This window comes from Procambarus clarkii, chromosome 5 (assembly GCF_040958095.1).
Source record: "Procambarus clarkii isolate CNS0578487 chromosome 5, FALCON_Pclarkii_2.0, whole genome shotgun sequence".
NCBI lineage: Eukaryota > Metazoa > Arthropoda > Malacostraca > Decapoda > Cambaridae > Procambarus > Procambarus clarkii.
Window position 1 is genome coordinate 3,959,208 of NC_091154.1, and position 25,968 is coordinate 3,985,175.

A 25,968-nucleotide genomic window follows, 5' to 3' on the forward strand; every position below is an offset into this window, starting at 1 on the left:
CAGTAGTAAAGTAGCACAGTTCCCCAAGGGGCAGTATTAAGGTAGCACAGTTCCCCATGGGGCAGTATTAAAGTAGCACAGTTCCCCAAGGGGCAGTATTAAGGTAGCACAGTTCCCCAAGGGGCAGTATTAAGGTAGCACAGTTCCCCAAGGGGCAGTAGTAAAGTAGCACAGTTCCCCAAGGGGCAGTATTAAGGTAGCATATACTGGCCTGCCAACATCACATATACTGGCCTGCCAACACCACATATACTGGTCTGCCAACATCACATATACTGGCCTGCCAACACCACATATACTGGCCTGCCAACACCACATATACTGGTCTGCCAACATCACATATACTGGCCTGCCAACACCACATATACTGGCCTGCCAACATCACATATACTGGCCTGCCAACACCACATATACTGGTCTGCCAACATCACATATACTGGCCTGCCAACACCACATATACTGGCCTGCCAACATCACATATACTGGCCTGCCAACACCACATATACTGGTCTGCCAACATCACATATACTGGCCTGCCAACACCACATATACTGGCCTGCCAACATCACATATACTGGCCTGCCAACACCACATATACTGGCCTGCCAACACCACATATACTGGTCTGCCAACATCACATATACTGGCCTGCCAACACCACATATACTGGCCTGCCAACACCACATATACTGGCCTGCCAACACATATACTGGCCTGCCAACACCACATATACTGGCCTGCCAACATTACATATACTGGCCTGCCAACATCACATATACTGGCCTGCCAACACCACATATACTGGCCTGCCAACATCACATATACTGGCCTGCCAACACCACATATACTGGCCTGCCAACATTACATATACTGGCCTGCCAACATTACATATACTGGCCTGCCAACACCACATATACTGGCCTGCCAACACATATACTGGCCTGCCAACATTACATATACTGGCCTGCCAACACCACATATACTGGCCTGCCAACATCACATATACTGGCCTGCCAACACCACATATACTGGCCTGCTAACACCACATATACTGGCCTGCCAACACCACATATACTGGCCTGCCAACACCACATATACTGGCCTGCCAACATTACATATACTGGCCTGCCAACATCACATATACTGGCCTGCCAACACCACATATACTGGCCTGCCAACATCACATATACTGGCCTGCCAACACCACATATACTGGCCTGCCAACATTACATATACTGGCCTGCCAACATTACATATACTGGCCTGCCAACACCACATATACTGGCCTGCCAACACATATACTGGCCTGCCAACATTACATATACTGGCCTGCCAACATTACATATACTGGCCTGCCAACATTACATATACTGGCCTGCCAACACCACATATACTGGCCTGCCAACACCACATATACTGGCCTGCCAACACCACATATACTGGCCTGCCAACATTACATATACTGGCCTGCCAACACCACATATACTGGCCTGCCAACACCACATATACTGGCCTGCCAACACCACATATACTGGCCTGCCAACACCACATATACTGGCCTGCCAACATCACATATACTGGCCTGCCAACACCACATATACTGGCCTGCCAACACCACATATACTGGCCTGCCAACGCCACATATACTGGCCTGCCAACACCACATATACTGGCCTGCCAACACCACATATACTGGCCTGCCAACATCACATATACTGGCCTGCCAACACCACATATACTGGCCTGCCAACACCACATATACTGGCCTGCCAACACCACATATACTGGCCTGCCAACACCACATATACTGGCCTGCCAACATCACATATACTGGCCTGCCAACATCACATATACTGGCCTGCCAACATCACATCTCCAACACCAATATCACACTAAAAAACAACATAAAACCTGATAACCCCCATCATTATAGACATTATAGAGAGCCCAAACATGTTAATAGAGTCATATTATAGATTATAGAGACCAAAATTCTCCCTCACGAAAATACACCAATGCCCCGCTTCAAACACCACCCCCGCAATAAAAACCCATCAAAACCATTAACTCCCCACCATTATAGCCATTATAGAGCCCCCAGACCTATAACCGGGTATATAATAAGCCCTGCCAGCGAGAAAAGAACCAAGCGGCCGGCGCGCGGGGGTTGACCGTCTTACCCGCCATAACAGACAGCGTGGCGCCAAAACTCCCCGCCGGGGGACCTACAACATACCCTTCCTCAACCGGTTTTCCGGAAGTTCCTCACTTCCCAGGCTGTCTGCTGTCCACAAACCCTCGCCCCACCAGGTTAAGGGGAGTCTGGCGCTTCCCGCGCAACCGGTTTGATCAGCTGGAACCGGTTCATTGGGCCGCAGGTGAGTGAAATATGAGGACATATGGAGTTTCTACCCACCCACACCCAAGTCTCCATTCATGGCCGCTTATTTATTGGTTTATTTCGTTGGATTTGGTCATTTATGCTGGTGGAGGAGGAGCGAGGGTCGCCTCAAGGGTGTATAATACACTATACATCAGTGGTGTATTAATGTGTATTTGGTTAGATTCTTTATACAACAGTTTTTCACTCTACCCGAAATTTTTATTATTTTCGGGGGCTGATTTTAGGTTTATTTTTGTCTATTATTTATGTAAATTTTTGTTTTAATGCGTTTGTGTCAGGTGTGTGTGGTGTCAGGTGTAGTTTGTGTGGTGTCAGGTGTGTGTGTGTGTGGTGTCAGGTGTGTAGTGTGTGGTGTCAGGTGTGGTTTGTGGTGTCAGGTGTGTTGTGTGGTGTCTGGTGTGGTTTGTGGTGTCAGGTGAGTTGTGTGGTGTCAGGTGTGTGTGTGTGGTGTCAGGCGAGTTGTGTGATGTCAGGTGTGTGTGGTGTCAGGTGAGTTGTGTGGTGTCAGGTGGGGTTTGTGTAGTGTCAGGTGTGGTTTGTGTGGTGTCAGGTGTGGTTTGTGTGGTGTCAGGAGTGGTTTGTGTGGTGTCAGGTGTGGTTTGTAGTGGTGTAAGGTGTGTGTGGTGTCAGGTGTGGTTTGCGTCGTGTCAGGTGTGGTTTGTGTGGAGTCAGGTGTGGTTTGTGTGGTGTCAGGTGTGGTTTGTGTGGTGTCAGGTGTGTGTGGTGTCAGGTGTGTTGTGTGGTGCCAGGTGTGGGTTGTGTGGTCAGGTGTGGTGTCAGATGTGGTTTGTATGGTGTCAGGTGTGTGTGGTGTCAGGTGTGTTGTGTGGTGTCAGGTGTGGTTTGTGTGGTGTCAGGTGTGGTTTGTGTGGTGTCAGGTGTGGTTTGTGGTGTCAGGTGTGTGTGGTGTCAGGTGTGTTGTGTGGTGTCGGGTGTGGTTTGTGGTCAGGTGTGGTTTGTGTGGTGTCAGGTGTGGTTTGTGTGGTGTCATGTGTGATTTGTGTGGTGTCAGTTGTGGTTTGTGTGGTCAGGTGTGGTGTCAGGTGTGGTTTGCAGTGTCAGGTGTGTGTGTGTGTGGTGTCTGATGTGGTTTGTATGGTGTCAGGTGTGGTTTGTGTGGTGTCAGGTGTGTTGTGTGGTGTCATGTGTGGTTTGTGTGGTGTCAGGTGTGTGTGTGTGTGGTGTCAGGTGTGGTTTGTGGTGTCAGGTGTGTTGTGTGGTGTCAGGTGTGGTTTGTGTGGTGTCAGGTGTGGTTTGTGTAGTGTCAAGTGGTTTGTGTGGTGTCAGGTGTGGTTTGTTTGGTGTCAGGTGTGTTGTGTCAGCTGTGTTGTGTGGTGTCAGGTGTGTGTGTAGTGTGTCAGCTGTGTTGTGGTGTGTCAGGTGTGTTGTGTGGTGTCAGCTGTGTTGTGTGGTGTCAGCTGTATTGTGTGGTGTCAGCTGTGTTGTGGTGTGTCAGCTGTGTTGTGTGGTGTCAGCTGTGTTGTGTGGTGTGTCAGCTGTGTTGTGTGGTGTGTCAGGTGTGTTGTGTGGTGTGTCAGCTGTGTTGTGTGGTGTCAGGTGTGTTGTGTGGTGTCAGGTGTGCTGTGTTGTGTGGTGTGTCAGCTGTGTTGTGTGGTGTGTCAGCTGTGTTGTGTGGTGTCAGCTGTGTTGTGTGGTGTGTCAGCTGTGTTGTGTGGTGTCAGCTGTGTTGTGGTGTGTCAGGTGTGTTGTGTGGTGTCGGCTGTGTTGTGTGGTGTCAGCTGTGTTGTGTGGTGTGTCAGCTGTGTTGTGTGGTGTGTCAGCTGTGTTGTGTGGTGTGTCAGCTGTGTTGTGTGGTGTCAGCTGTGTTGTGTGGTGTCAGGTGTGTTGTGTGGTGTCAGGTGGGGTTTGTGTAGTGTCAGGTGTGGTTTGTGTGGTGTCAGGTGTGGTTTGTGTGGTGTCAGGAGTGGTTTGTGTGGTGTCAGTTGTGGTTTGTGTGGTGTCAGCTGTGTTGTGTGGTGTAAGGTGTGTGTGTGGTGTCAGGTGTGGTTTGCGTCGTGTCAGGTGTGGTTTGTGTGGAGTCAGGTGTGGTTTGTGTGGTGTCAGGTGTGGTTTGTGTGGTGTCAGGTGTGTGTGGCGTCAGGTGTGTTGTGTGGTGCCAGGTGTGGGTTGTGGTCAGGTGTGGTGTCAGATGTGGTTTGTATGGTGTCAGGTGTGTGTAATGTCAGGTGTGTTGTGTGGTGTCAGGTGTGGTTTGTGTGGTGTCGGGTGTGGTTTGTGTGGTGTCAGGTGTGGTTTGTGGTGTCAGGTGTGTGTGGTGTCAGGTGCGTTGTGTGGTGTCGGGTGTGGTTTGTGTGGTGTCAGGTGTGGTTTGTGTGGTGTCAGGTGTGATTTGTGTGGTGTCAGTTGTGGTTTGTGTGGTCAGGTGTGGTGTCAGGTGTGGTTTGCAGTGTCAGGTGTGTTTGGTGTCAGATGTGTGTGTGTGGTGTCTGATGTGGTTTGTATGGTGTCAGGTGTGGTTTGTGGGGTGTCAGGTGTGTTGTGTGGTGTCAGGTGTGGTTTGTGTGGTGTCAGGTGTGTGTGTGTGTGGTGTCAGGTGTGGTTTGTGGTGTCAGGTGTGTTGTGTGGTGTCAGGTGTGGTTTGTGTGGTGTCAGGTGTGGTTTGTGTGGTGTCAGGTGTGGTTTGTGTGGTGTCAAGTGGTTTGTGTGGTGTCAAGTGGTTTGTGTGGTGTCAGGTGTGGTTTGTTTGGTGTCAGGTGTGTTGTGTCAGCTGTGTTGTGTGGTGTGTCAGGTGTGCTGTGTAGTGTGTCAGCTGTGTTGTGTGGTGTCAGCTGTGTTGTGTGGTGTCAGCTATGTTGTGTGGTGTGTCAGCTGTGTTGTGTGGTGTCAGCTATGTTGTGTGGTGTGTCAGCTGTGTGGTGTCAGCTGTGTTGTGTGGTGTCAGTTGTGTTGTGTGGTGTGTCAGCTGTGTTGTGTGGTGTCAGCTGTGTTGTGTGGTGTGTCAGCTGTGTTGTGTGGTGTGTCAGCTGTGTTGTGTGGTGTCAGCTGTGTTGTGTGGTGTCAGCTGTGTTGTGTGGTGTGTCAGGTATGTTGTGTGGTGTCAGCTGTGTTGTGTGGTGTCAGCTGTGTTGTGTGGTGTGTCAGCTGTGTTGTGTGGTGTCAGGTGTGTTGTGTGGTGTCAGGTGTGCTGTGTAGTGTGTCAGCTGTGTTGTGTGGTGTCAGCTGTGTTGTGTGGTGTCAGCTATGTTGTGTGGTGTGTCAGCTGTGTTGTGTGGTGTCAGCTATGTTGTGTGGTGTGTCAGCTGTGTGGTGTCAGCTGTGTTGTGTGGTGTCAGTTGTGTTGTGTGGTGTGTCAGCTGTGTTGTGTGGTGTCAGCTGTGTTGTGTGGTGTGTCAGCTGTGTTGTGTGGTGTGTCAGCTGTGTTGTGTGGTGTCAGCTGTGTTGTGTGGTGTCAGCTGTGTTGTGTGGTGTCAGCTGTGTTGTGTGGTGTGTCAGGTATGTTGTGTGGTGTCAGGTGTGGTTTGTTTGGTGTCAGGTGTGTTGTGTCAGCTGTGTTGTGTGGTGTGTCAGCTGTGTTGTGTGGTGTGTCAGCTGTGTTGTGTGGTGTCAGGTGTGTTGTGTGGTGTCAGGTGTGTGTGTAGTGTGTCAGCTGTGTTGTGGTGTGTCAGGTGTGTTGTGTGGTGTCAGCTGTGTTGTGTGGTGTCAGCTGTATTGTGTGGTGTCAGCTGTGTTGTGGTGTGTCAGCTGTGCTGTGTGGTGTCAGCTGTGTTGTGTGGTGTGTCAGCTGTGTTGTGTGGTGTGTCAGGTGTGTTGTGTGGTGTGTCAGCTGTGTTGTGTGGTGTCAGGTGTGTTGTGTGGTGTCAGGTGTGCTGTGTTGTGTGGTGTGTCAGCTGTGTTGTGTGGTGTGTCAGCTGTGTTGTGTGGTGTCAGCTGTGTTGTGTGGTGTGTCAGCTGTGTTGTGTGGTGTCAGCTGTGTTGTGGTGTGTCAGGTGTGTTGTGTGGTGTCAGCTGTGTTGTGTGGTGTCAGCTGTGTTGTGTGGTGTGTCAGCTGTGTTGTGTGGTGTGTCAGCTGTGTTGTGTGGTGTGTCAGCTGTGTTGTGTGGTGTCAGCTGTGTTGTGTGGTGTCAGGTGTGATTGTGTGGTGTCAGGTGGGGTTTGTGTAGTGTCAGGTGTGGTTTGTGTGGTGTCAGGTGTGGTTTGTGTGGTGTCAGGAGTGGTTTGTGTGGTGTCAGGTGTGGTTTGTGTGGTGTAAGGTGTGTGTGGTGTCAGGTGTGGTTTGTGTGGTGTCAGGAGTGGTTTGTGTGGTGTCAGGTGTGGTTTGTGTGGTGTAAGGTGTGTGTAGTGTCAGTTGTGGTTTGTGTGGAGTCAGGTGTGGTTTGTGTGGTGTCAGGAGTGGTTTGTGTGGTGTCAGGTGTGGTTTGTGTGGTGTAAGGTGTGTGTGTGGTGTCAGGTGTGGTTTGCGTCGTGTCAGGTGTGGTTTGTGTGGAGTCAGGTGTGGTTTGTGTGGTGTCAGGTGTGGTTTGTGTGGTGTCAGGTGTGTGTGGCGTCAGGTGTGTTGTGTGGTGCCAGGTGTGGGTTGTGTGGTCAGGTGTGGTGTCAGATGTGGTTTGTATGGTGTCAGGTGTGTGTGATGTCAGGTGTGTTGTGTGGTGTCAGGTGTGGTTTGTGTGGTGTCAGGTGTGGTTTGTGGTGTCAGGTGTGTGTGGTGTCAGGTGCGTTGTGTGGTGTCGGGTGTGGTTTGTGTGGTGTCAGGTGTGGTGTCAGGTGTGGTTTGTGTGGTGTCAGGTGTGATTTGTGTGGTGTCAGTTGTGGTTTGTGTGGTTCAGGTGTGGTGTCAGATGTGGTTTGCAGTGTCAGGTGTGTTTGGTGTCAGATGTGTGTGTGTGGTGTCTGATGTGGTTTGTATGGTGTCAGGTGTGGTTTGTGGGGTGTCAGGTGTGTTGTGTGGTGTCAGGTGTGGTTTGTGTGGTGTCAGGTGTGTGTGTGTGTGGTGTCAGGTGTGGTTTGTGGTGTCAGGTGTGTTGTGTGGTGTCAGGTGTGGTTTGTGTGGTGTCAGGTGTGGTTTGTGTGGTGTCAGGTGTGGTTTGTGTGGTGTCAAGTGGTTTGTGTGGTGTCAGGTGTGGTTTGTTTGGTGTCAGGTGTGTTGTGTCAGCTGTGTTGTGTGGTGTGTCAGCTGTGTTGTGTGGTGTGTCAGCTGTGTTGTGTGGTGTGTCAGCTGTGTTGTGTGGTGTCAGGTGTGTTGTGTGGTGTCAGGTGTGCTGTGTAGTGTGTCAGCTGTGTTGTGTGGTGTCAGCTGTGTTGTGTGGTGTCAGCTATGTTGTGTGGTGTGTCAGCTGTGTTGTGTGGTGTCAGCTATGTTGTGTGGTGTGTCAGCTGTGTGGTGTCAGCTGTGTTGTGTGGTGTCAGTTGTGTTGTGTGGTGTCAGCTGTGTTGTGTGGTGTGTCAGCTGTGTTGTGTGGTGTGTCAGCTGTGTTGTGTGGTGTCAGCTGTGTTGTGTGGTGTCAGCTGTGTTGTGTGGTGTGTCAGGTATGTTGTGTGGTGTCAGCTGTGTTGTGTGGTGTCAGCTGTGTTGTGTGGTGTGTCAGCTGTGTTGTGTGGTGTCAGCTGTGTTGTGTGGTGTCAGGTGTGCTGTGTAGTGTGTCAGCTGTGTTGTGTGGTGTCAGCTATGTTGTGTGGTGTGTCAGCTGTGTTGTGTGGTGTCAGCTATGTTGTGTGGTGTGTCAGCTGTGTGGTGTCAGCTGTGTTGTGTGGTGTCAGTTGTGTTGTGTGGTGTGTCAGCTGTGTTGTGGTGTGTCAGCTGTGTTGTGTGGTGTGTCAGCTGTGTTGTGTGGTGTCAGCTATGTTGTGTGGTGTGTCAGCTGTGTTGTGTGGTGTCAGCTGTGTTGTGTGGTGTCAGCTGTGTTGTGTGGTATCAGCTGTGTTGTGGTGTCAGCTGTGTTGTGTGGTGTGTCAGCTGTGTTGTGTGGTGTGTCAGCTGTGTTGTGTGGTGTCAGCTGTGTTGTGTGGTGTGTCAGCTGTGTTGTGTGGTGTCAGCTGTGTTGTGTGGTGTCAGGTGTGTTGTGTGGTGTGTCAGCTGTGTTGTGTGGTGTGTCAGCTGTGTTGTGTGGTGTCAGGTGTGTTGTGTGGTGTCAGGTGTGTTGTGTGGTGTCAGGTGTGTGGTGTCAGGTGTGTTGTGTGGTGTGTCAGCTGTGTTGTGTTGTGTGTCAGCTGTGTTGTGTGGTGTGTCAGCTGTGTTGTGTTGTGTGTCAGCTGTGTTGTGGTGTGTCAGCTGTGTTGTGTGGTGTGTCAGCTGTGTTGTGTGGTGTCAGGTGTGTTGTGTGGTGTGTCAGCTGTGTTGTGTGGTGTGTCAGCTGTGTTGTGTGGTGTCAGGTGTGTTGTGTGGTGTGTCAGCTGTGTTGTGTGGTGTGTCAGCTGTGTTGTGTGGTGTCAGGTGTGTTGTGTGGTGTCAGCTGTGTTGTGTGGTGTCAGCTGTGTTGTGTGGTGTCAGCTGTGTTGTGTGGTGTCAGGTGTGTGTGGTGTGTCAGCTGTGTTGTGTGGTGTGTCAGCTGTGTTGTGTGGTGTCAGCTGTGTTGTGTGGTGTCAGCTGTGGTGTGTCAGCTGTGTTGTGTGGTGCGTCAGGTGTGTTGTGTGGTGTCAGGTGTGTTGTGTGGTGTCAGCTGTGTTGTGTGGTGTCAGCTGTGTTGTGTGGTGTGTCAGCTGTGTTGTGTGGTGTGTCAGCTGTGTTGTGTGGTGTCCAGCTGTGTTGTGTGGTGTCAGGTGTGTTGTGTGGTGTGTCAGCTGTGTTGTGTGGTGTGTCAGCTGTGTTGTGTGGTGTGTCAGCTGTGTTGTGTGGTGTCAGCTGTGTTGTGTGGTGTCAGGTGTGTTGTGTGGTGTCAGCTGTGTTGTGTGGTGTGTCAGCTGTGTTGTGTGGTGTGTCAGCTGTGTTGTGTGGTGTCAGCTGTGTTGTGTGGTGTCAGCTGTGTTGTGTGGTGTCAGCTGTGTTGTGTGGTGTGTCAGGTGTGTTGTGTGGTGTCAGCTGTGTTGTGTGGTGTCAGCTGTGTTGTGTGGTGTGTCAGCTGTGTTGTGTGGTGTCAGCTGTGTTGTGTGGTGTGTCAGCTGTGTTGTGTGGTGTCAGCTGTGTTGTGTGGTGTCAGCTGTGTTGTGTGGTGTCAGCTGTGTTGTGTGGTGTCAGGTGTGTTGTGTGGTGTCAGCTGTGTTGTGTGGTGTGTCAGCTGTGTTGTGTGGTGTGTCAGCTGTGTTGTGTGGTGTGTCAGCTGTGTTGTGTGGTGTGTCAGCTGTGTTGTGTGGTGTCAGCTGTGTTGTGTGGTGTGTCAGCTGTGTTGTGTGTGTGTCAGCTGTGTTGTGTGGTGTGTCAGCTGTGTTGTGTGGTGTCAGCTGTGTTGTGTGGTGTCAGCTGTGTTGTGTGGTGTCAGGTGTGTTGTGTGGTGTCAGCTGTGTTGTGTGGTGTGTCAGCTGTGTTGTGTGGTGTGTCAGCTGTGTTGTGTGGTGTCAGCTGTGTTGTGTGGTGTGTCAGCTGTGTTGTGTGGTGTCAGCTGTGTTGTGTGGTGTCAGCTGTGTTGTGTGTGTGTCAGCTGTGTTGTGTGGTGTGTCAGCTGTGTTGTGTGGTGTGTCAGCTGTGTTGTGGGTGTCAGCTGTGTTGTGTAGTGTGTCAGGTGTGTGTGTGTCAGCTGTGTTGTGTGGTGTGTCAGGCTGTGTTGTGTGGTGTCAGCTGTGTTGTGTGGTGTCAGCTGTGTTGGTGTCAGGTGTTGTGTGTGTGTCAGCTGTGTTGTGTGGTGTCAGCTGTGTTGTGTGGTGTGTCAGCTGTGTTGTGGTGTTGTCAGCTGTGTTGTGTGGTGTGTCAGCTGTGTTGTGTGGTGTGTCAGCTGTGTTGTGGGGTGTCAGCTGTGTTGTGTGGTGTGTCAGCTGTGTTGTGTGGTGTGTCAGCTGTGTTGTGGTGTGTCAGGTGTGTTGTGTGGTGTCAGGTGTGTTGTGTGGTGTCAGGTGTGTTGTGTGGTGTCAGGTGTGTTGTGTGGTGTCAGCTGTGTTGTGTGGTGTCAGCTGTGTTGTGTGGTGTGTCAGCTGTGTTGTGTGGTGTCAGGTGTGTTGTGTGGTGTGTCAGCTGTGTTGTGTGGTGTCAGCTGTGTTGTGTGGTGTCAGCTGTGTTGTGTGGTGTCAGGTGTGTGTGTGGTGTCAGCTGTGTTGTGTGGTGTCAGGTGTGTGTGTGGTGTCAGCTGTGTTGTGTGGTGTCAGGTGTGTGTGGTGTCAGCTGTGTTGTGTGGTGTGTTGTGTGGTGTCAGGTGTGTTGTGTGGTGTCAGCTGTGTTGTGTGGTGTCAGCTGTGTTGTGTGGTGTCAGCTGTGTTGTGTGGTGTCAGCTGTGTTGTGTGGTGTCAGCTGTGTTGTGTGGTGTCAGGTGTGTTGTGTGGTGTCAGGTGTGTTGTGTGGTATCAGCTGTGTTGTGTGGTATCAGCTGTGTTGTGTGGTATCAGCTGTGTTGTGTGGTGTCAGCTGTGTTGTGTGGTGTCAGCTGTGTTGTGTGGTATCAGCTGTGTTGTGTGGTATCAGCTGTGTTGTGTGGTGTCAGCTGTGCATGTGGTGTCAGCTGTGCATGTGGTATCAGCTGTGTCTAGCATATTATAACTTAATATAATGTGAATATATCCAGCATATTATAGCTGCATTTATCATAGCATACCTAGCTTGCTGTACAACTTATATAAAATAAACATACCTTTATTTAACTATTTCTAGCTAGTGTAGGAATATACTTGAATTTCACTCGTAATATACCCCACTAATGTATTTCAAATTATCTTCCAATTTTCCTGTAAACATTTTGGTAAATTTTGCTAGAAATTACCTACTGAAAATTATCTGTTGGATTAAGGACAGGTCCTTAAGTGGCTTTGACATGCTTAAGGCATTAGAAATGCTCTAAGCATTCACACCTGTACAACTCTACGCTCCCAAATACATACACTTTTAACACTCACCCTTACTTTCACGATACACACCTGCTACACACCTACATACCTGCTACACACCTGCCTACAAACTCTCCTTAACCTAAGCACACACGCCATTAAAGACATATGAGGACAGAATCGAGCGAGCGGGGCGCCCCTCACCTCTTAAGACGAGACCCCCTCCCCCGCACACACCTGTCACAGGTGTGTCTTACATGGCACACACCTGCCACAAGGTGTGCCTTACCTGGCACACACCTGTCACAGGTGTCGCGCACGGTCTACGTCACAATTTACACTACAAAACTGAAATATTCCTAGGCCTCGTATATCACATATATGTATTATATTAGGCCTCAGATAGCCGTGTATTAGGCCTAAAAAGGTTAAGTTTTCTTTGCAACATCAGTACGAAAACCTTTTCCTGTTTATCCAAATTCAGTAGTACCGATTTCTACTTTCTAGTTGCCTCACACATCAATATGTACGATAGTGCACATGTTACTATATGTACCACCTATATCGGAGGATGTATTAACATAACCAGGCCAGTATACATGCTGTATGATTTGTCTATGTAAATACATGCATGCATACTTAAACCAGAGCTAATTAAGCCTAGCTACCAGTATCCTATCATAACTTGCTATATTAAACTTACCAATCTGAACTTTTACTTAACTAAAGTGTACTTATCCGAGCTTAGCCGATCTCCAGAATGCAACCTAATAGCACTTGCCTAACTCCTGGGTACCTCTGTACTGCTAGATGAAGAGTGGTATTAGGTGAAAGGAAACATGCCCAACCCTTACAGTCCCACCTGGTAAATCAACCCTCCCGGGGATCCTTGATTGTGAGTCGAGAACGAAGCCAACTGTACTACAGGGCCTTTATTTGAGCTGACGTCTCCTAACTTTACATAACCAAGGCATGCCCCACTAACTTAGCCTCAGCATACCATGCTTTAACTCTCCCTAAGTATACCTAAAGCATTCTTAATTACTACCCTAATTTAACCTAAGTGACTCTACTCTTACTTAATCTAAACATGTATATCGTAACTTGATCTGTTAATATTACAGCAAGAATTATATAATAGCATTATGGGTGACAGTCAGTAGGTGTGTTTAGCTGGGGAGGCCCGGGATGTGGGTTTGAACCTTTGGCATGACTTCAATATATTGCTAAAAGATTAGTCTATAAATATGTTTGCCTCTCGCAGAAGGGACAATGTTGGAGGAGGTAAGCGGACAGCCGGACGGGATGCAGCCGGATGGGGCGCCCACCATGACACAACAACTGCCTCAAGTGTTTAGGTGCTTTGTGCAGACACCTACGTACCCTCTCTCCTCTCCACCTTCTAGTCCACTCAGCCCCATCACGTCCATAGTGCCTATAGTCTACTCTCCAAATGATACGGTCTTGCCCGCCGGCGGAGACGACACCAGCAAGCCCACTACTTCAGATGCCATGAGTCCGAGTTCTCCAATATATTGTAATACATACATTGGGTACACATCTCCTTACCAATGTGTCATGTATACCATGTGCCCTGTGGTGCCCATCCCCTTGTCAAGTCCCTCAGACGGGGAGAACTACAACAGTAGCGAGTCGTCCAACGGCTTCCAGAAAGAGGCTGATGAATCCATGGCATGTGAGTATGAGTACCCAGAGCCGGTGCTGTGCCCCATGCCCAATTATGCCGCGCCATCGTGCCTCCTCGTGTCACGGGAAGAGGAGAGCTTTGAGAAATCTGTGAACGAAAGCGCCTCTCCACCATCCATTGTCACAAACTTGTTCCCCAAAGTTAGTGATGATGGGTTATTGGTCACGTCTGGGGACGAGTGCAGTCATGAAACCAAGCCAGAAACAGACAGTCGTGATATCGGGGTGTTTGGCGTGGACGGCTGTTGGTATCCCGTTGTTAACCTCTCCGCCAACGACTCCGGCGTGGACGTGACCACACCCGAGTCCTTCCACCAGTCTGAGCCGCCGTTGAGAAAGCAGCCTCAGGAGTGCCAGCAGTATAACATTTGGAAAAGGCCGGCGTCATTCAACCCCTCTCTCTTGTCTCGGAGAACACCAGCCTCGGTCACCGACACGAGATCCTTTTCCAGACTACAAAAGCCAAGGCCTCAGCCTTCCAAGAGTACCCCTCTTCCCTTCTATAACCTCTATCATCACCTCGACCTTCCCACCAACATCTTGGGTCGTCCTCGACTCCTACACACTCTCCGTAAAGATGGCCAACTGTGAGTTACCGTGGATATGTTCTTAGTATGATGCCTGCACTAGGAGTATACTGGGTTGGTGTGTATATGTTCTAAGTATGATGCCTGCACTAGGAGTATACTGGGTTGGTGTGTATATGTTCTTAGTATGATGCCTGCACTAGGAGTATACTGGGTTGGTGTGTATATGTTCTTAGTATGATGCCTGCACTAGGAGTATACTCTTTAGACAGTTTACAGCCTCAAAACTGTTATATTTGCAGATAACATGTCAGAGTTTCACATTGACATTGCATGAACATGATTGCAGTGTAGTCATGAGGACCAATGCATCATTTGTTTATGTAGGCAAGTTGCAAGATTGGTGAATAGTCTCAAACATTAGCCTTTAATGAATTTGCAAGACTGATTCACCACTTAATAATTACCTAGAACATACCTGGGAGAGGGTTCTGGGAGTTCTACTCCCCTTAATCTATTTGTGAGAGCTTGGTCCACCAGGCTGTTGCATGGAGCTGCCCGCAGGCCCACATATCCACTACAACCTGGTTGGTCCGGCACTTCTTGCAAGAACCTGTCCAAATGCCTCTTCAATACATCCACCTTTGTACAAAAATCTGTATTTACACAACCTTCTTGTCTATACCAGCCAGTATAAGAAATATAGCCGTAACAACCGTGGACATCTTCAAGAGGAAACTAGGCGGCTTTCTTCAAGGAGTGCCGGACCAACCGGGCTGTGGTGGGTATGTGGGCCTGCGGGCCGCTCCAAGCAACAGCCTGCTAGCCCAAACTCTCACAAGTCAAACCTGGCCTCAGGCCGGGCTTGGGGAGTAGAAGAACTCCCAGAACCCCATCAAGCAGGTATATGAGGACCTGGGGCCGTTCCAAGCAACAGCCTGGTAAACCAAACTCAAAACAGACAGAGTTTGTCAAGCCTGGCCTCAGGCAGGGTTTGGGGAGTAGAAGAACTCCCAGAACCCCATCAAGCAGGTATATATATATTTATATGTCAACACACTGAAACTGCTGATAACATTCAACAGGTGTGTTGAGGAGCTGTGGCAGAAGCACATGTTGGTGTTGTTCCGTAACTTCCGCGACGACTGGGTGTTGAGCAGCGCCCACCCCGCCAAGAAGTTTGGACCCAGTTGGCACATGTTTAAGGATCTGGCTAAAGTCCGCTTCTATTGCAGGGTAAATAACTTATCTTATACGTTATTAATGGTAATTATGGGTAATTATTGAACTTCTGGACCTGTGATGCCTTTTCCCCTTCCGCATGAAAATGGAAAATGTATAAAAGATTACTTCAGATTTAACATTTAAGCGATGAGTCACAATAACGTGGCTGAAGTATGTTGACCAGACCACACACTAGAAATTGAAGGGACGACGACGTTTCGGTCCGTCCTGCACCATTCTCAAGTCGATTGTGATGAGGAGATTGATTGATTGATGAAGATTAAGCCACCCAAAAGGTGGCACGGGCATGAATAGCCCGTAAGTGGTGGCCCTTTTGAGCCATTACATTCTAGTGTGTGGTCTGGTCAACATCAAAAATTAACATTTAAGATTATTAAATGTAATACACAGATTAATCTGTGTAGAGTAATACATTGTAAGTCTGCTGAGAATTAGACAAGCTTACCCCTTACGTCTTCCCTGGAAACACAAACCGAAACTGTCTCTATTTTCCGCTTGTTACAACTTGTAATAAAGTTGTCACATCTTGGCTTAACGTGTTTATGACGTATTAGAACGCTGTTACAACTTGCTATATTGTTTGTTATAACTGGTTAGGAGGTGTTAAAACTGGTTCGAACGTTGTACCAACGTCGTAGTTTCGGTGTGTGTTTGGCGGGTTGTTACGAAGGAAATATATATTTACTATTACTTACATATTTACTTTTTATTTATTATTTATATATATACGAGACGTTATATGGGGTTTATGAGAGTACATTGATGTTTTAACATTCTTGCACAGCCACTAACACGCATAGAGTTTCGGGCAGGTCCTTAATGTAACTGATAATTTTAAGGAGGTAATTTCTATCACAATTGAACAATTTATTTGTTGACCAAACTACACACTAGAAAGTGAAGAGACGACGACGTTTCGGTCCTTCCTGGACCATTACTCAAGTGGATTGTGACACACACACAGTCGACTTGAGAATGGTCCAGCACGGACCGAAACGTCGTCATCTCTTGACTTTCTAGTGTGTGGTCTGGTCAACATTTTTCAGCCAGGTTATTGTGACTCCTCGTCTGCATTTTTAAAACTTGCTTACAACAAAAAATGACTTTGTATTCCGTCAACTGTTGCCTTCAGAAGTGTAGTGACGGCTGGACCAGCATGTACGGCGTAGTGGTCTTCTACTACAGGTGGGATCGCAACTGTCTCCGCGGCCAGATCTTCTACCAGATCCCCGGACAGAAATGTGGCAATTGTAATCCCAACGACTTCGAGGTGCCGATGTGGTACCCAGAGGAAGCCCAGAAGGTAAGGTTGGGTTGTGTGTTGGTCTCTCAATCTGCTTCTAAGCCTTCATTGATGTGTATTGTGGACAACAAAATAATAATGATCATCACCTAATTATCTGTACAAAAATTAAAGAATTTAAGTTCTTACAATAATGTTAAAACTCTTGTATACATAAATACAAAATATAATAACAATAGTAATTATATTTTAACGAAGTAAGAGTACATACATTCATACATACATACATACATACATACATACATACATACATATACACAAACACACACACACACACAAAAACATTAGAAAGTTGTCTTTCACAGAGTGGTAGACGGTTGGAACAAGTTAAGTGAGAAGGTGGTGGAGGCCAAGACCTTCAGTAGTTTCAAGGCGTTATACGACAAAGAGTGTTGGGAAGACGGGACACCATGAACGTAGTTCCCATCCAGTAACCAGTGTCCATAATAAATATGTAGGGTTGCTTCGTCGGCTCATAGTCGAGGGACCCTGGTTCAGTCCCTGGGAGGGGGGGGGGGGGGGGTAGGACAGAAATGGTTGGGCAGGATAGAAATGGTTTCCTTTCATCTGACTGTAAAACCTCCACGTTGCTATTCCACCCTATCACTTAACCCCCCAGCTTAACACTGCTTGCACGCTCACTGTGACCCTCACTGAACTCCCAGCTAATATATTAAACTGAAATATTAAATGAGGAAGCAACAAAATGAAGGGTTATGAATTTATTATAATTAATAAGAACTTAAACTTCCAGCCGCCACCACCTTCCCGAAACCTGAATGTATTACTGATCTCCCAGGAAGAACAGTGAACAATAAGCATGAACTCGAAGGGTGTAGGAATCTTGACGATAATGCTTGGGAATTATTTATAGAAATCTTTACTTTAAGGTTTTGTCCCATACTTCTTGGGGAGTGGATAGGTGCACGCTCCTCTGTTTGCACTCCTCTCTCGTCCTGTCTAAGCTCGATTATGGTTGCCCTGCATACTCTTCTGCTTCTCCTTCTACTCTTCACCGTCTTGATGCTTTGCACCATACTGGGTTGCGCCTCAGTTCTGGTGCTTTTCGTTCAACTCCCGCCCTCAGCTTGTACACTGACACTGGCTTTCTGTCTCTCCAGGATCGCCGTGATCGCTACAGCCTTCGCTATCTTGCGCGGTCCTTACAGCATCCTCACTCTCGCCTCTATCGTGCTTTGACTTTTACCTCTCCTGTAGTTCCTGTTCCTCTTCCCCACCTTCCTCTTCACCACCTCCCTCTTTCTGTTTATTTGTCTCGCTTACAAGATTCTCTTTCGGATCGTATTACCAATGTTTCTCCTCGTATTGTTCCGTCCTTGGCCCCGTGGAGGGTCCCCTTCCCAAATTTTGTACTTCCCTGACCCGCATCACTAAAGCCTTTACCCCCTCCTACAGTTCTGAAACGCCTCTTCCTTGAGCACTTTTTTCACACTGCCACTCCGTTCCCATCTTCACTGACGGGTCAAAGTCTGCTGACGGCGTGGGTTACTCTGTTGTTTTTACTGACCACACTTATATGTGTCGCCTTCCTCCAGAGACTAGCATCTTCACAGCAGAACTCTATGCTATTCTCTATGTTCTTCATCTCCTGCTTTCTCGTTGTCAATCCCCCTTCCTGGTAGTAGTTGACTCTCGTAGTGCCCTCATGGCTTTGGGGTCCTTTAATCTGGTCCACCCGGTGGTCATAGAGATTCAACATTGGCTGTTTCTTATCTCCAGTAAATCTAAGTCAGTAGAGTTTTGCTGGATTCCCAGCCATGTTGGCGTCTTTAAATAAGCGTGTTGATGCTGCTGCTAAGAAAGTTATCCATACTTGTCCCATCTCCCGAAAGGTATTCCTTATTCCGACATTTACCCAGTTATTCATTCATTCATCCTTTCCTGTTGGCAGGGTTGGTGGTCTTCTGTTACTGGTAAGAAACTGCGTACTCTTAAAAGTCGTGTGTCCCCGTGTCCTTCCTCCTGCCACCGTAACCGGCAGTGGGAAACGGCTCTAGCTAGGTTACGTATTGGCCATACACGTTTAACTCACGGTCACTTAATGGAGCGCCGCCCTGCTCCTTATTGTCCAAATTCCATTGTCCCTCTTACGGTCGTGCATATCCTTGTTGAATGTCCTGACTTCCAGGACGAGCATGTGTCTTGCTTTCCGACCGTCCTCTCGCGGTCACTTGTCCCTCGATAGAATTCTTGGTGACTCGGATACTTTTGATATTGTTCGCCTTATGCGTTTCTGTTCTCTTATTGGCATCCTTGGTGATATTTAGCGCCCTCTGATTATCCCGCACATTTGGTGGTGCTACACAGCCTTCCCGGCGTGTTGTCTCCTTTTGATAATTACTTACTTACTTTACTTATTGAGGAGACAGGGACTTCCAATATAGCACATAAACACGACATAAAAATGTCTCAGCATTAATAAAAAGGAGGGACAAACATCTAAACAACAAAAATACATTCATAAACACTTTATTTAACAAGAGATACGTTTAATTAATATCCTAACTGTAAATATATCCCTAAGAGGCAATATAAATGGAGTGCAAATATGATGTACCAAAACTCAGACACACACATTACCCTACTCCTGCAGTCACCAGCCACAGATGTTGAATGGCTTTGCCCTCAGGTCCTTGGACCTGTCCCAAATTTGACTCACAAGCTAACCAGTCAAGGAAACTCCACCCACACTATTTCCTTAGGCACAATAAACCTCGCCTCTCCAAGTCTAGAGGAGACAACGGAGAGGAGCAGTCAAGGACAGCAGCAGGAAGAGGCGGAGCAGAAAGAGGGGAGCGCACCTCAGCAAGGGCAGCAACCGAGAGGGAAGCGGGGGCCAAAGAAACCTCCATTAGAGCCAATGAATTCAAAAGTCTGGCTCTAGGCCTTGGTCCAGCCAACCAGTGCCCTGACTAACTCCGCCCTCAAGGCCTCCATGGCTTCCACCAATCAAGGCTCCTGGCTAAGCTATAGGCCTGCCTGAAAGTTATATTTTACTCCCGCAGAATTCTGACTCTGAAACCGGAGCAGGAGGTATATGGCACCAGCTGAGTTTATTTCGCCTCAATTTGTCAATGGCTGTAGAGGAGACAAGGTGAGAGACGGGAGACGGTTGGGTAGGGGGATTGGGAGGAGGATTAGGGAATACGGTTGGCCGGCGATGGAAGGGCAGTGTCGCTTGCCTAAGGACACTCGAGTTTTATGGCAGGAAAGGGCGGAGGGGAAGGGCAACAGGGAAGGGAGGGTGAACAAGGAAGAGGGAGACAAAAGAGGGAGAAGGGGAGAAGGGGAAAAGCTTGGTCTGTCCATCGGATCATTACATGATGCTTCTCTTTACCTACTAATCCAGTCCTCGGGACTCTGCCAGCTGTTGTGGGTTGCATCCTGGGGGACTGTTGCTTGGCCTCGGGGAAGACCTAAACAAACTCCAGTACTCTACGGACTTTTATCCCCAACAAAAGTAAACAAACTATGTGCTTCTTTTAGTCAAATATGTCTTGTGTAATTTACCGGTGTAAGTACTCCTCTCTAGTAACAATTCTAACATATTCTTGGTAAACTGTATGAATATTATCAGACGGCTGAGTGGACAGCGCTCGGGACTCGTAGTCCTAAGGTTTCGGGTTCGATCCTCGGCGGAGGCGGAAACAAATGGGCAGAGTTTCTTTCACCCTGATGTACCTGGTCATCTAGCGGTAAATAGATACCTGGGAGTTAGACAGCTGCTACGGGCTGCTTCCTGGTGGTGTGTAACAAAAAGGAGGCCTGGTCGAGGACCGGGCCTCGGGGACGGTAAGCCCCGAAATCATCTCAAGAAGATATCATCATTGAACAAATCCAGAAGGGCCGTGATGAGGGTTCGAATATACGTTCGGGACGTAGGTTTGGTACGTAGGTTCGGTACGTAGGTTCGAACCCTCATCATGGCCCTTGTGGATTTGTTCAATTGATGCATTACACTATTGTGATTTCTGTGTGTATATATCATCATTATTACTATTACTACTAGACTGAGTACCTTCCCCCCTCCCATGTTGCTGGAGTGACAGGCCACATTTCCCTGTACACGACCACCATCACTATCACCATCCCTCACTCCAGTTACCCGGCCTGGCATCCTCAGTGATATTCAGCGCCCTCTCATTATTCCACACAGTTGATGGTGCTACATAGCCTTCCTGGCTTGGTGCCTTCTTTGATAATTACTTATTGGGAGACTCGAACCCTGGACCCCACGCATGTGAGGCCGAAGCTCTATCCACCGAGTAGTCTTCATAAGGAAAGTGTCCAGAAGCAGCATCATGCTGCCAACCTGGAATGTTATTTTACCATCCATTGTTGATTATTATTATTACTGTTAAGACGATTAGTTGGAGCAGTGCGGGGAGTTGAACCAACGTCGCGGTGCATGCCAGAGACATCCCCCTGGTGGGGTGAGGCGCGTGTCTGGTACTGACCAGGGGTCGTGGTGCATGCCAGAGACATCCCCCTGGTGGGGTGAGGCGCGTGTCTGGTACTGACCAGGGGTCGCGGTGCATGCCAGAGACATCCCCCTGGTGGGTTGAGGCGCGTGTCTGGTACTGACCAGGGGTCGTGGTGCATGCCAGAGACATTCCCCTGGTGGGGTGAGGCACGTGTCTGGTACTGACCAGGGGTCGCTGGTTCAAATTCCTGCACGGAGGCCAGGTCGGAGACCGGGCCTTCGCGGAACCGTTGCTCCCCGGAAGCTACACAAGGTTCCGGATTCAACTGATTTCTTCGTTGATATTTCGTACCATTGCGATTTCTTTGTGTATTGCTCTTAGTATTAATAATATTAATAGTAGTAGTAGTAATAGCAGCCTAATAAATGTCCTGTAAATAGTAGAGAGGTGGATTGTAATGAGCTTTTTGTCACAGGTGATCACGAACCTGTACTACAAGATAGCGGCCCATGTGTACAACCTGGTGACTCCCCAGTACATCCGCACGCGACGTCTGGGCCAACCTCTTGCCCACCACAACAGGCAACTGTGTCAAGGCTGCTATCAGGGAGTGTGCAAGATTGAGTGCGGCAAAGAGGTCTCATCGGCTGCATAGAAGCTGTGGCATTAGAGGTGTGTGTGACAAAGAAATGCCACATAAAAGTAAGCTGACCTTGAAAGCTTGAGGTGGCGTCATGTTAGAAAATAACTTGAAGGTGTGTGACTTGTGTTGCGAATGATGTGTATATTTTTTATGGAAAACCTATTAACATTTTTGTCAATAGACTTGAGAGAAAAGATGTGATAGAGTGTTGGGCGTGGCAATAATGGATGTTCATTTACATGTAGCACTTATTTATAGAAGTGATCATAATATGCTGTAAATACAAAACGTATATTTTGAGTAGATTTTATCCTCAACACACACACACACACACACACACACACACACACACACACACACACACACACACACACACACACACACACACACACACACACACGCACGCACACACGCACACGCACACGCACACGCACACGCACACACACACATACACACACACACTGTCCTACCAGGAAGATAATGGGGCAAAACAATGCAGAACACAAGTCTCGTCTACTCCGCCTTATCCCAAGACAAGTCAGAATTGCTGGTTTACTGACAGCTTTTTATGTACAAATGTTGATATAACTGAAAAATTGGGAGTCAGAACGTGTGTGTGTGTGTGTGTGTGTGTGTGTGTGTGTGTGTGTGTGTGTGTGTGTGTGTGTGTGTGTGTGTGTGTGTGTGTGTGTGTGTGTGTGTGTGTGTGTGTGTGTGTGTGGGGGTGTGTGGGGTGTGTGTTGGGGTCGGTGGGGGGTTATTAAGAAAGTATTTATTGTTGAAACACCATTTAATTTATTAATATAGAGACAGTTCATTATTTACCAAAGTGAGCCAATATTGTGAAGTGTTTTGTTTCACTTTTGCAATCTTGACAAACATTTCGTCGAAATTAGCGCATTTTATACCTGTGCAATAATAATTAACAGTAGGCCAACAGAACCATAAACATCATCCAGCTTTCTCACATCTTTTCTTCCAAAACAAAACTAAAACAAATGAATGTCTGCGTTTGCAATCTCAGATAAGGATAGTTTATTTGTAAAAAAGTGCACATGTTATCTGTTTGTTCAGTGTGAAGGCTGTATATTATTATTTATAAGGGGGATTACTGCATGCCTTTTTCATATGTATAAGTTCCTGGATTGAAGGATATTTTATATTTTCAATTTACTGTGCAATATTATCCAAAGGGTAAGCATTATTTGTGTATAAGTGTTGATATATACATTTTTCCTAGGTGCTGTCACACAGTTCCTCTGGTGAATAACTTTATAAATATATGTACACATGCAAATGTATGTTTAAACATGATGTACATTATTGTGTACACAGTACACAATCCATTCAGTGTACCTGTACGCCACAGTACAGTATTGCGTTCAGTGAAAATGTATGTCAGTACAAAGTCTGGCTTTCAATGTACCTTTATGTCACAATACAGTCTTGTGTTCAGTGTACCTTTATGTCACAGTACAAAGACTGGCTTTCAGTGTACCTGTTAGCCACAGTACAAAGCCTGGCTTTCAGTGTACCTGTTAGCCACAGTACAAAGCCTGGCTTTCAGTGTACCTGTTAGCCACAGTACAAATCCTGGCTTTCAGTGTACCTGTTAGCCACAGTACAAAGCCTGGCTTTCAGTGTACCTTTTAGCCACAGTACAAAGCCTGGCTTTCAGTGTACCTGTTAGCCACAGTACAAAGCCTGGCTTTCAGTGTACCTGTTAGCCACAGTACAAAGCCTGGCTTTCAGTGTACCTGTTAGCCACAGTACAAATCCTGGCTTTCAGTGTACCTGTTAGCCACAGTACAAAGCCTGGCTTTCAGTGTACCTGTTAGCCACAGTACAAAGCCTGGCTTTCAGTGTACCTGTTAGCCACAGTACAAAGCCTGGCATTCAGTGTACCTGTAAGCCACAGTACAAAGCCTGGCATTCAGTGTACCTGTAAGCCACAATACAAAGCCTGGCATTCAGTGTACCTGTAAGCCACAGTACAAAGCCTGGCATTCAGTGTACCTGTAAGCCACAGTACAAAGCCTGGCATTCAGTGTACCTGTAAGCCACAGTACAAAGCCTGGCATTCAGTGTACCTGTAAGCCACAGTACAAAGCCTGGCATTCAGTGTACCTGTAAGCCACAGTACAAAATGTTACCATGGGATTGTCCCAGTGTCCAGGTATATCAGTACAAAGTGACAAGAGTGTCACATACATATGTAGAGTTTATCATGATTCTTGAGAGTTTATTTAAAGTTCTTATACGGAAAATAGTAGTTTATTAATCACTCTAATATTTGAGATATGGATTTACCCTTAGTTACCTTAGGGGCCACTATCTTTAGTGGCCTTGGTGGGGGGACAGGAAGCTGGTGGCTTGTCAGTGGTCTTCTCTCCCCTCCCCCACATTGTTCCAAAGGATTTTGATTATTTAAATGTGTATTCCTGTCTGCTGTGTTTATAAACTTTCTTTGTACGGCAGTAGTGATGACATTTTTACAATTAACAGTAATTTCTTACTAATATTTGTCATGGAAGTTTAAAATTTTATTATTGGTGAAGAGCCATTTCTCAGCTCAATGGAGAGTCGAGTTTTTATTCGGAGTGTTTACGACACTCAATGCTGGTGTTACTCCTGTGAAATAATAAAGTTTTAATTAAAAAAAAGGAGGGAGGGGGGGGGGGACAGGAATTGTTATATAAGTATTGATCAGTTTCAATACAGTATTATACTTTTTTATTTGTATTGAGTGGGTGTATTTTTCTTGTATACTAGTATGGATATTTTGTTTGTAAATAAAACAAGTTATTTTTTATATTGTGTTGCAGTTGCCTCTTGTGTTATAGTCTCTGTTTATTTATTTATTTATTTATTTATTTATTTATGCATATACAAGAATGTACATAAGGAATGTGAGGATACAAATATGGTAATTACAGTCTTGTAAAGCCACTAGCACGCGCACTGCCTGTATTATGCTATTATTATTATTAATATTATTATATATTGGTTTCTCATAGCCCCATGCACACGTGATATTCATCGATGTTCACTCACACACAACACCGCGGAAACACATATTAATGCGTCTGCAACACTTAATATGCTTATTACATGTTGGCAGCAGCATTCACTTATTGTATATCCACTTCACTTTCATATACACCAGCTTCGTGCTGCAGTTCACGCCCATGAATGTTATGAATTAAGTGTGGCAGCTATGCGTAAGGTGACGCAAATTAAGTGTGGCACCTATGCGTAAGGTGACGCAAATTAAGTGTGGCAGCTATGCGTAAGGTGACACAAATCTCATACCGTATGGGATGATGAGGTCACTTGGCTGCTGTGTCCGTTAACAGACGTGAGTTATTCTTCTTCTGTTTACTAGTTAAATATTTAACATTTAGTAGACATGATCATAATGCTATTTGCTCCTTAACATAAGGTTTATATATATCCAGTAATTTACTTTAAATTAATGCTTCAACTGACTAGAATTATATAGTTTACCTGCTTGATTGATTACTTGCTTGATGGGGTTGTGGGAGTTCTCCTACTCCCAGAGTAGTAGAACAAGTCAAGTCAAGCCCGGCCCGAGGCCAGGCTTGACTTGTGCTTAAACTGCTGCTGGGTTGAGTGTCTCCTTGCATGAAAGCTGGAACTCCTTCCCATGTCATTATTGCCCAAGTGTAGTTACAGGATGAGAGCTATATTCATGGTGTTCCGTCTTCCCAGTACTCTTCATCATTATTATCATTATTTGTTTTATTTATTTATATATTTACAAGAGTTGTTACATGGTTGTAAAGCCACTAGCACACATAGTGTTTCGGGCAAGTCCTTAATCCTAATTTTTCCCTGCAATACAACCCGCCAAATCGTTTAACAACCAGGGGCCAGATTCACGAAAGCACTTACGCAAGTACTTACGATCGTGTACATCTTTCCTCAATCTTTGACGGCTTTTGTTACATTTATTAAACAGTTTACAAGCATGAAAACTTCCCATTCAACTGTTGTTATTGTTATAAACAGCCTCCTGGTGCTTCGGAGATCATTAACTGTTTAATAATTGGAAACAAAGCCGACAAAGATTGAGAAAAGATGTACAGGTTCGTAAGTGCTTGCGTAAGTGCTTTTGTGAATCTGGCCCCTGGTACCCATTCACTGCTGGGTGAACAGAGGCTACAGGTAAAGATTGGCGTCCGGTCAATCCTCCCCGGCCAGGATACGAACCTAGGCCAAAGCGCTTACAAAGCGCCGGGTGAATGTTTTACCCCTGCGCCACGGAGACTGTAGTTTAGTGCAGTAAACTGCATGTCAGTTTAGTGACATGAACACTCGAGAGCACGGGGTGCTCCACGAGTTGCCTCGTCGGGACAGGAAGCCGGCAGCTTGTCCTATATTGTGGCTTGTTGACCTTTATGCTGTTACATAAGACCTTGAAAAGAGGTTTTCTGGATCCGTATCTTCCAACTTGTTCCGTTTTAAAACGATTGAGCTTGATTAACCCAGCCATTTCTGACCTTTGGTGTTATTAATCCTCAGAGCGGCAACCTTTCCTAGTGAGAGAGTTGACCAAGGTCTGGGAGGATTTTTGTCGCTATACATTTAATATTTGTTGTATTTGGATATATTGAAAGTGAGCTCTCCATGCTGTGATACAGTAGTCCAGATAGCGGTGCACCAGAGACTCCTACAGCTGGTTAACTTTTTTTTTTGAGATATATACAAGAGTTGTTACATTCTTGTACAGCCACTAGTACGCGTAGCGTTTCGGGCAAGTCCTTAATCCTATGGTCCCTGGAATACGATCCCCTGCCGCGAAGAATCGTTTA

The 25,968-nt window shown here is 47.1% G+C and overlaps 1 protein-coding gene across 1 annotated transcript; it reads left to right on the forward strand.

Annotated features, from left to right (window-relative positions):
* Positions 1-2,179: 2,179 nt before the first annotated feature.
* On the forward strand, positions 2,180-23,943 carry LOC123765096 (uncharacterized). Its single transcript, XM_045753544.2, has 5 exons — positions 2,180-2,378; positions 12,528-13,557; positions 14,583-14,733; positions 15,875-16,045; positions 20,966-23,943. The coding sequence occupies exons 2-5, from the start codon at positions 12,536-12,538 to the stop codon at positions 21,143-21,145; spliced, it is 1,524 nt and encodes a 507-aa protein (XP_045609500.1). The 5' UTR covers positions 2,180-2,378; positions 12,528-12,535; the 3' UTR covers positions 21,146-23,943.
* The last annotated feature ends 2,025 nt before the right edge of the window (positions 23,944-25,968 follow it).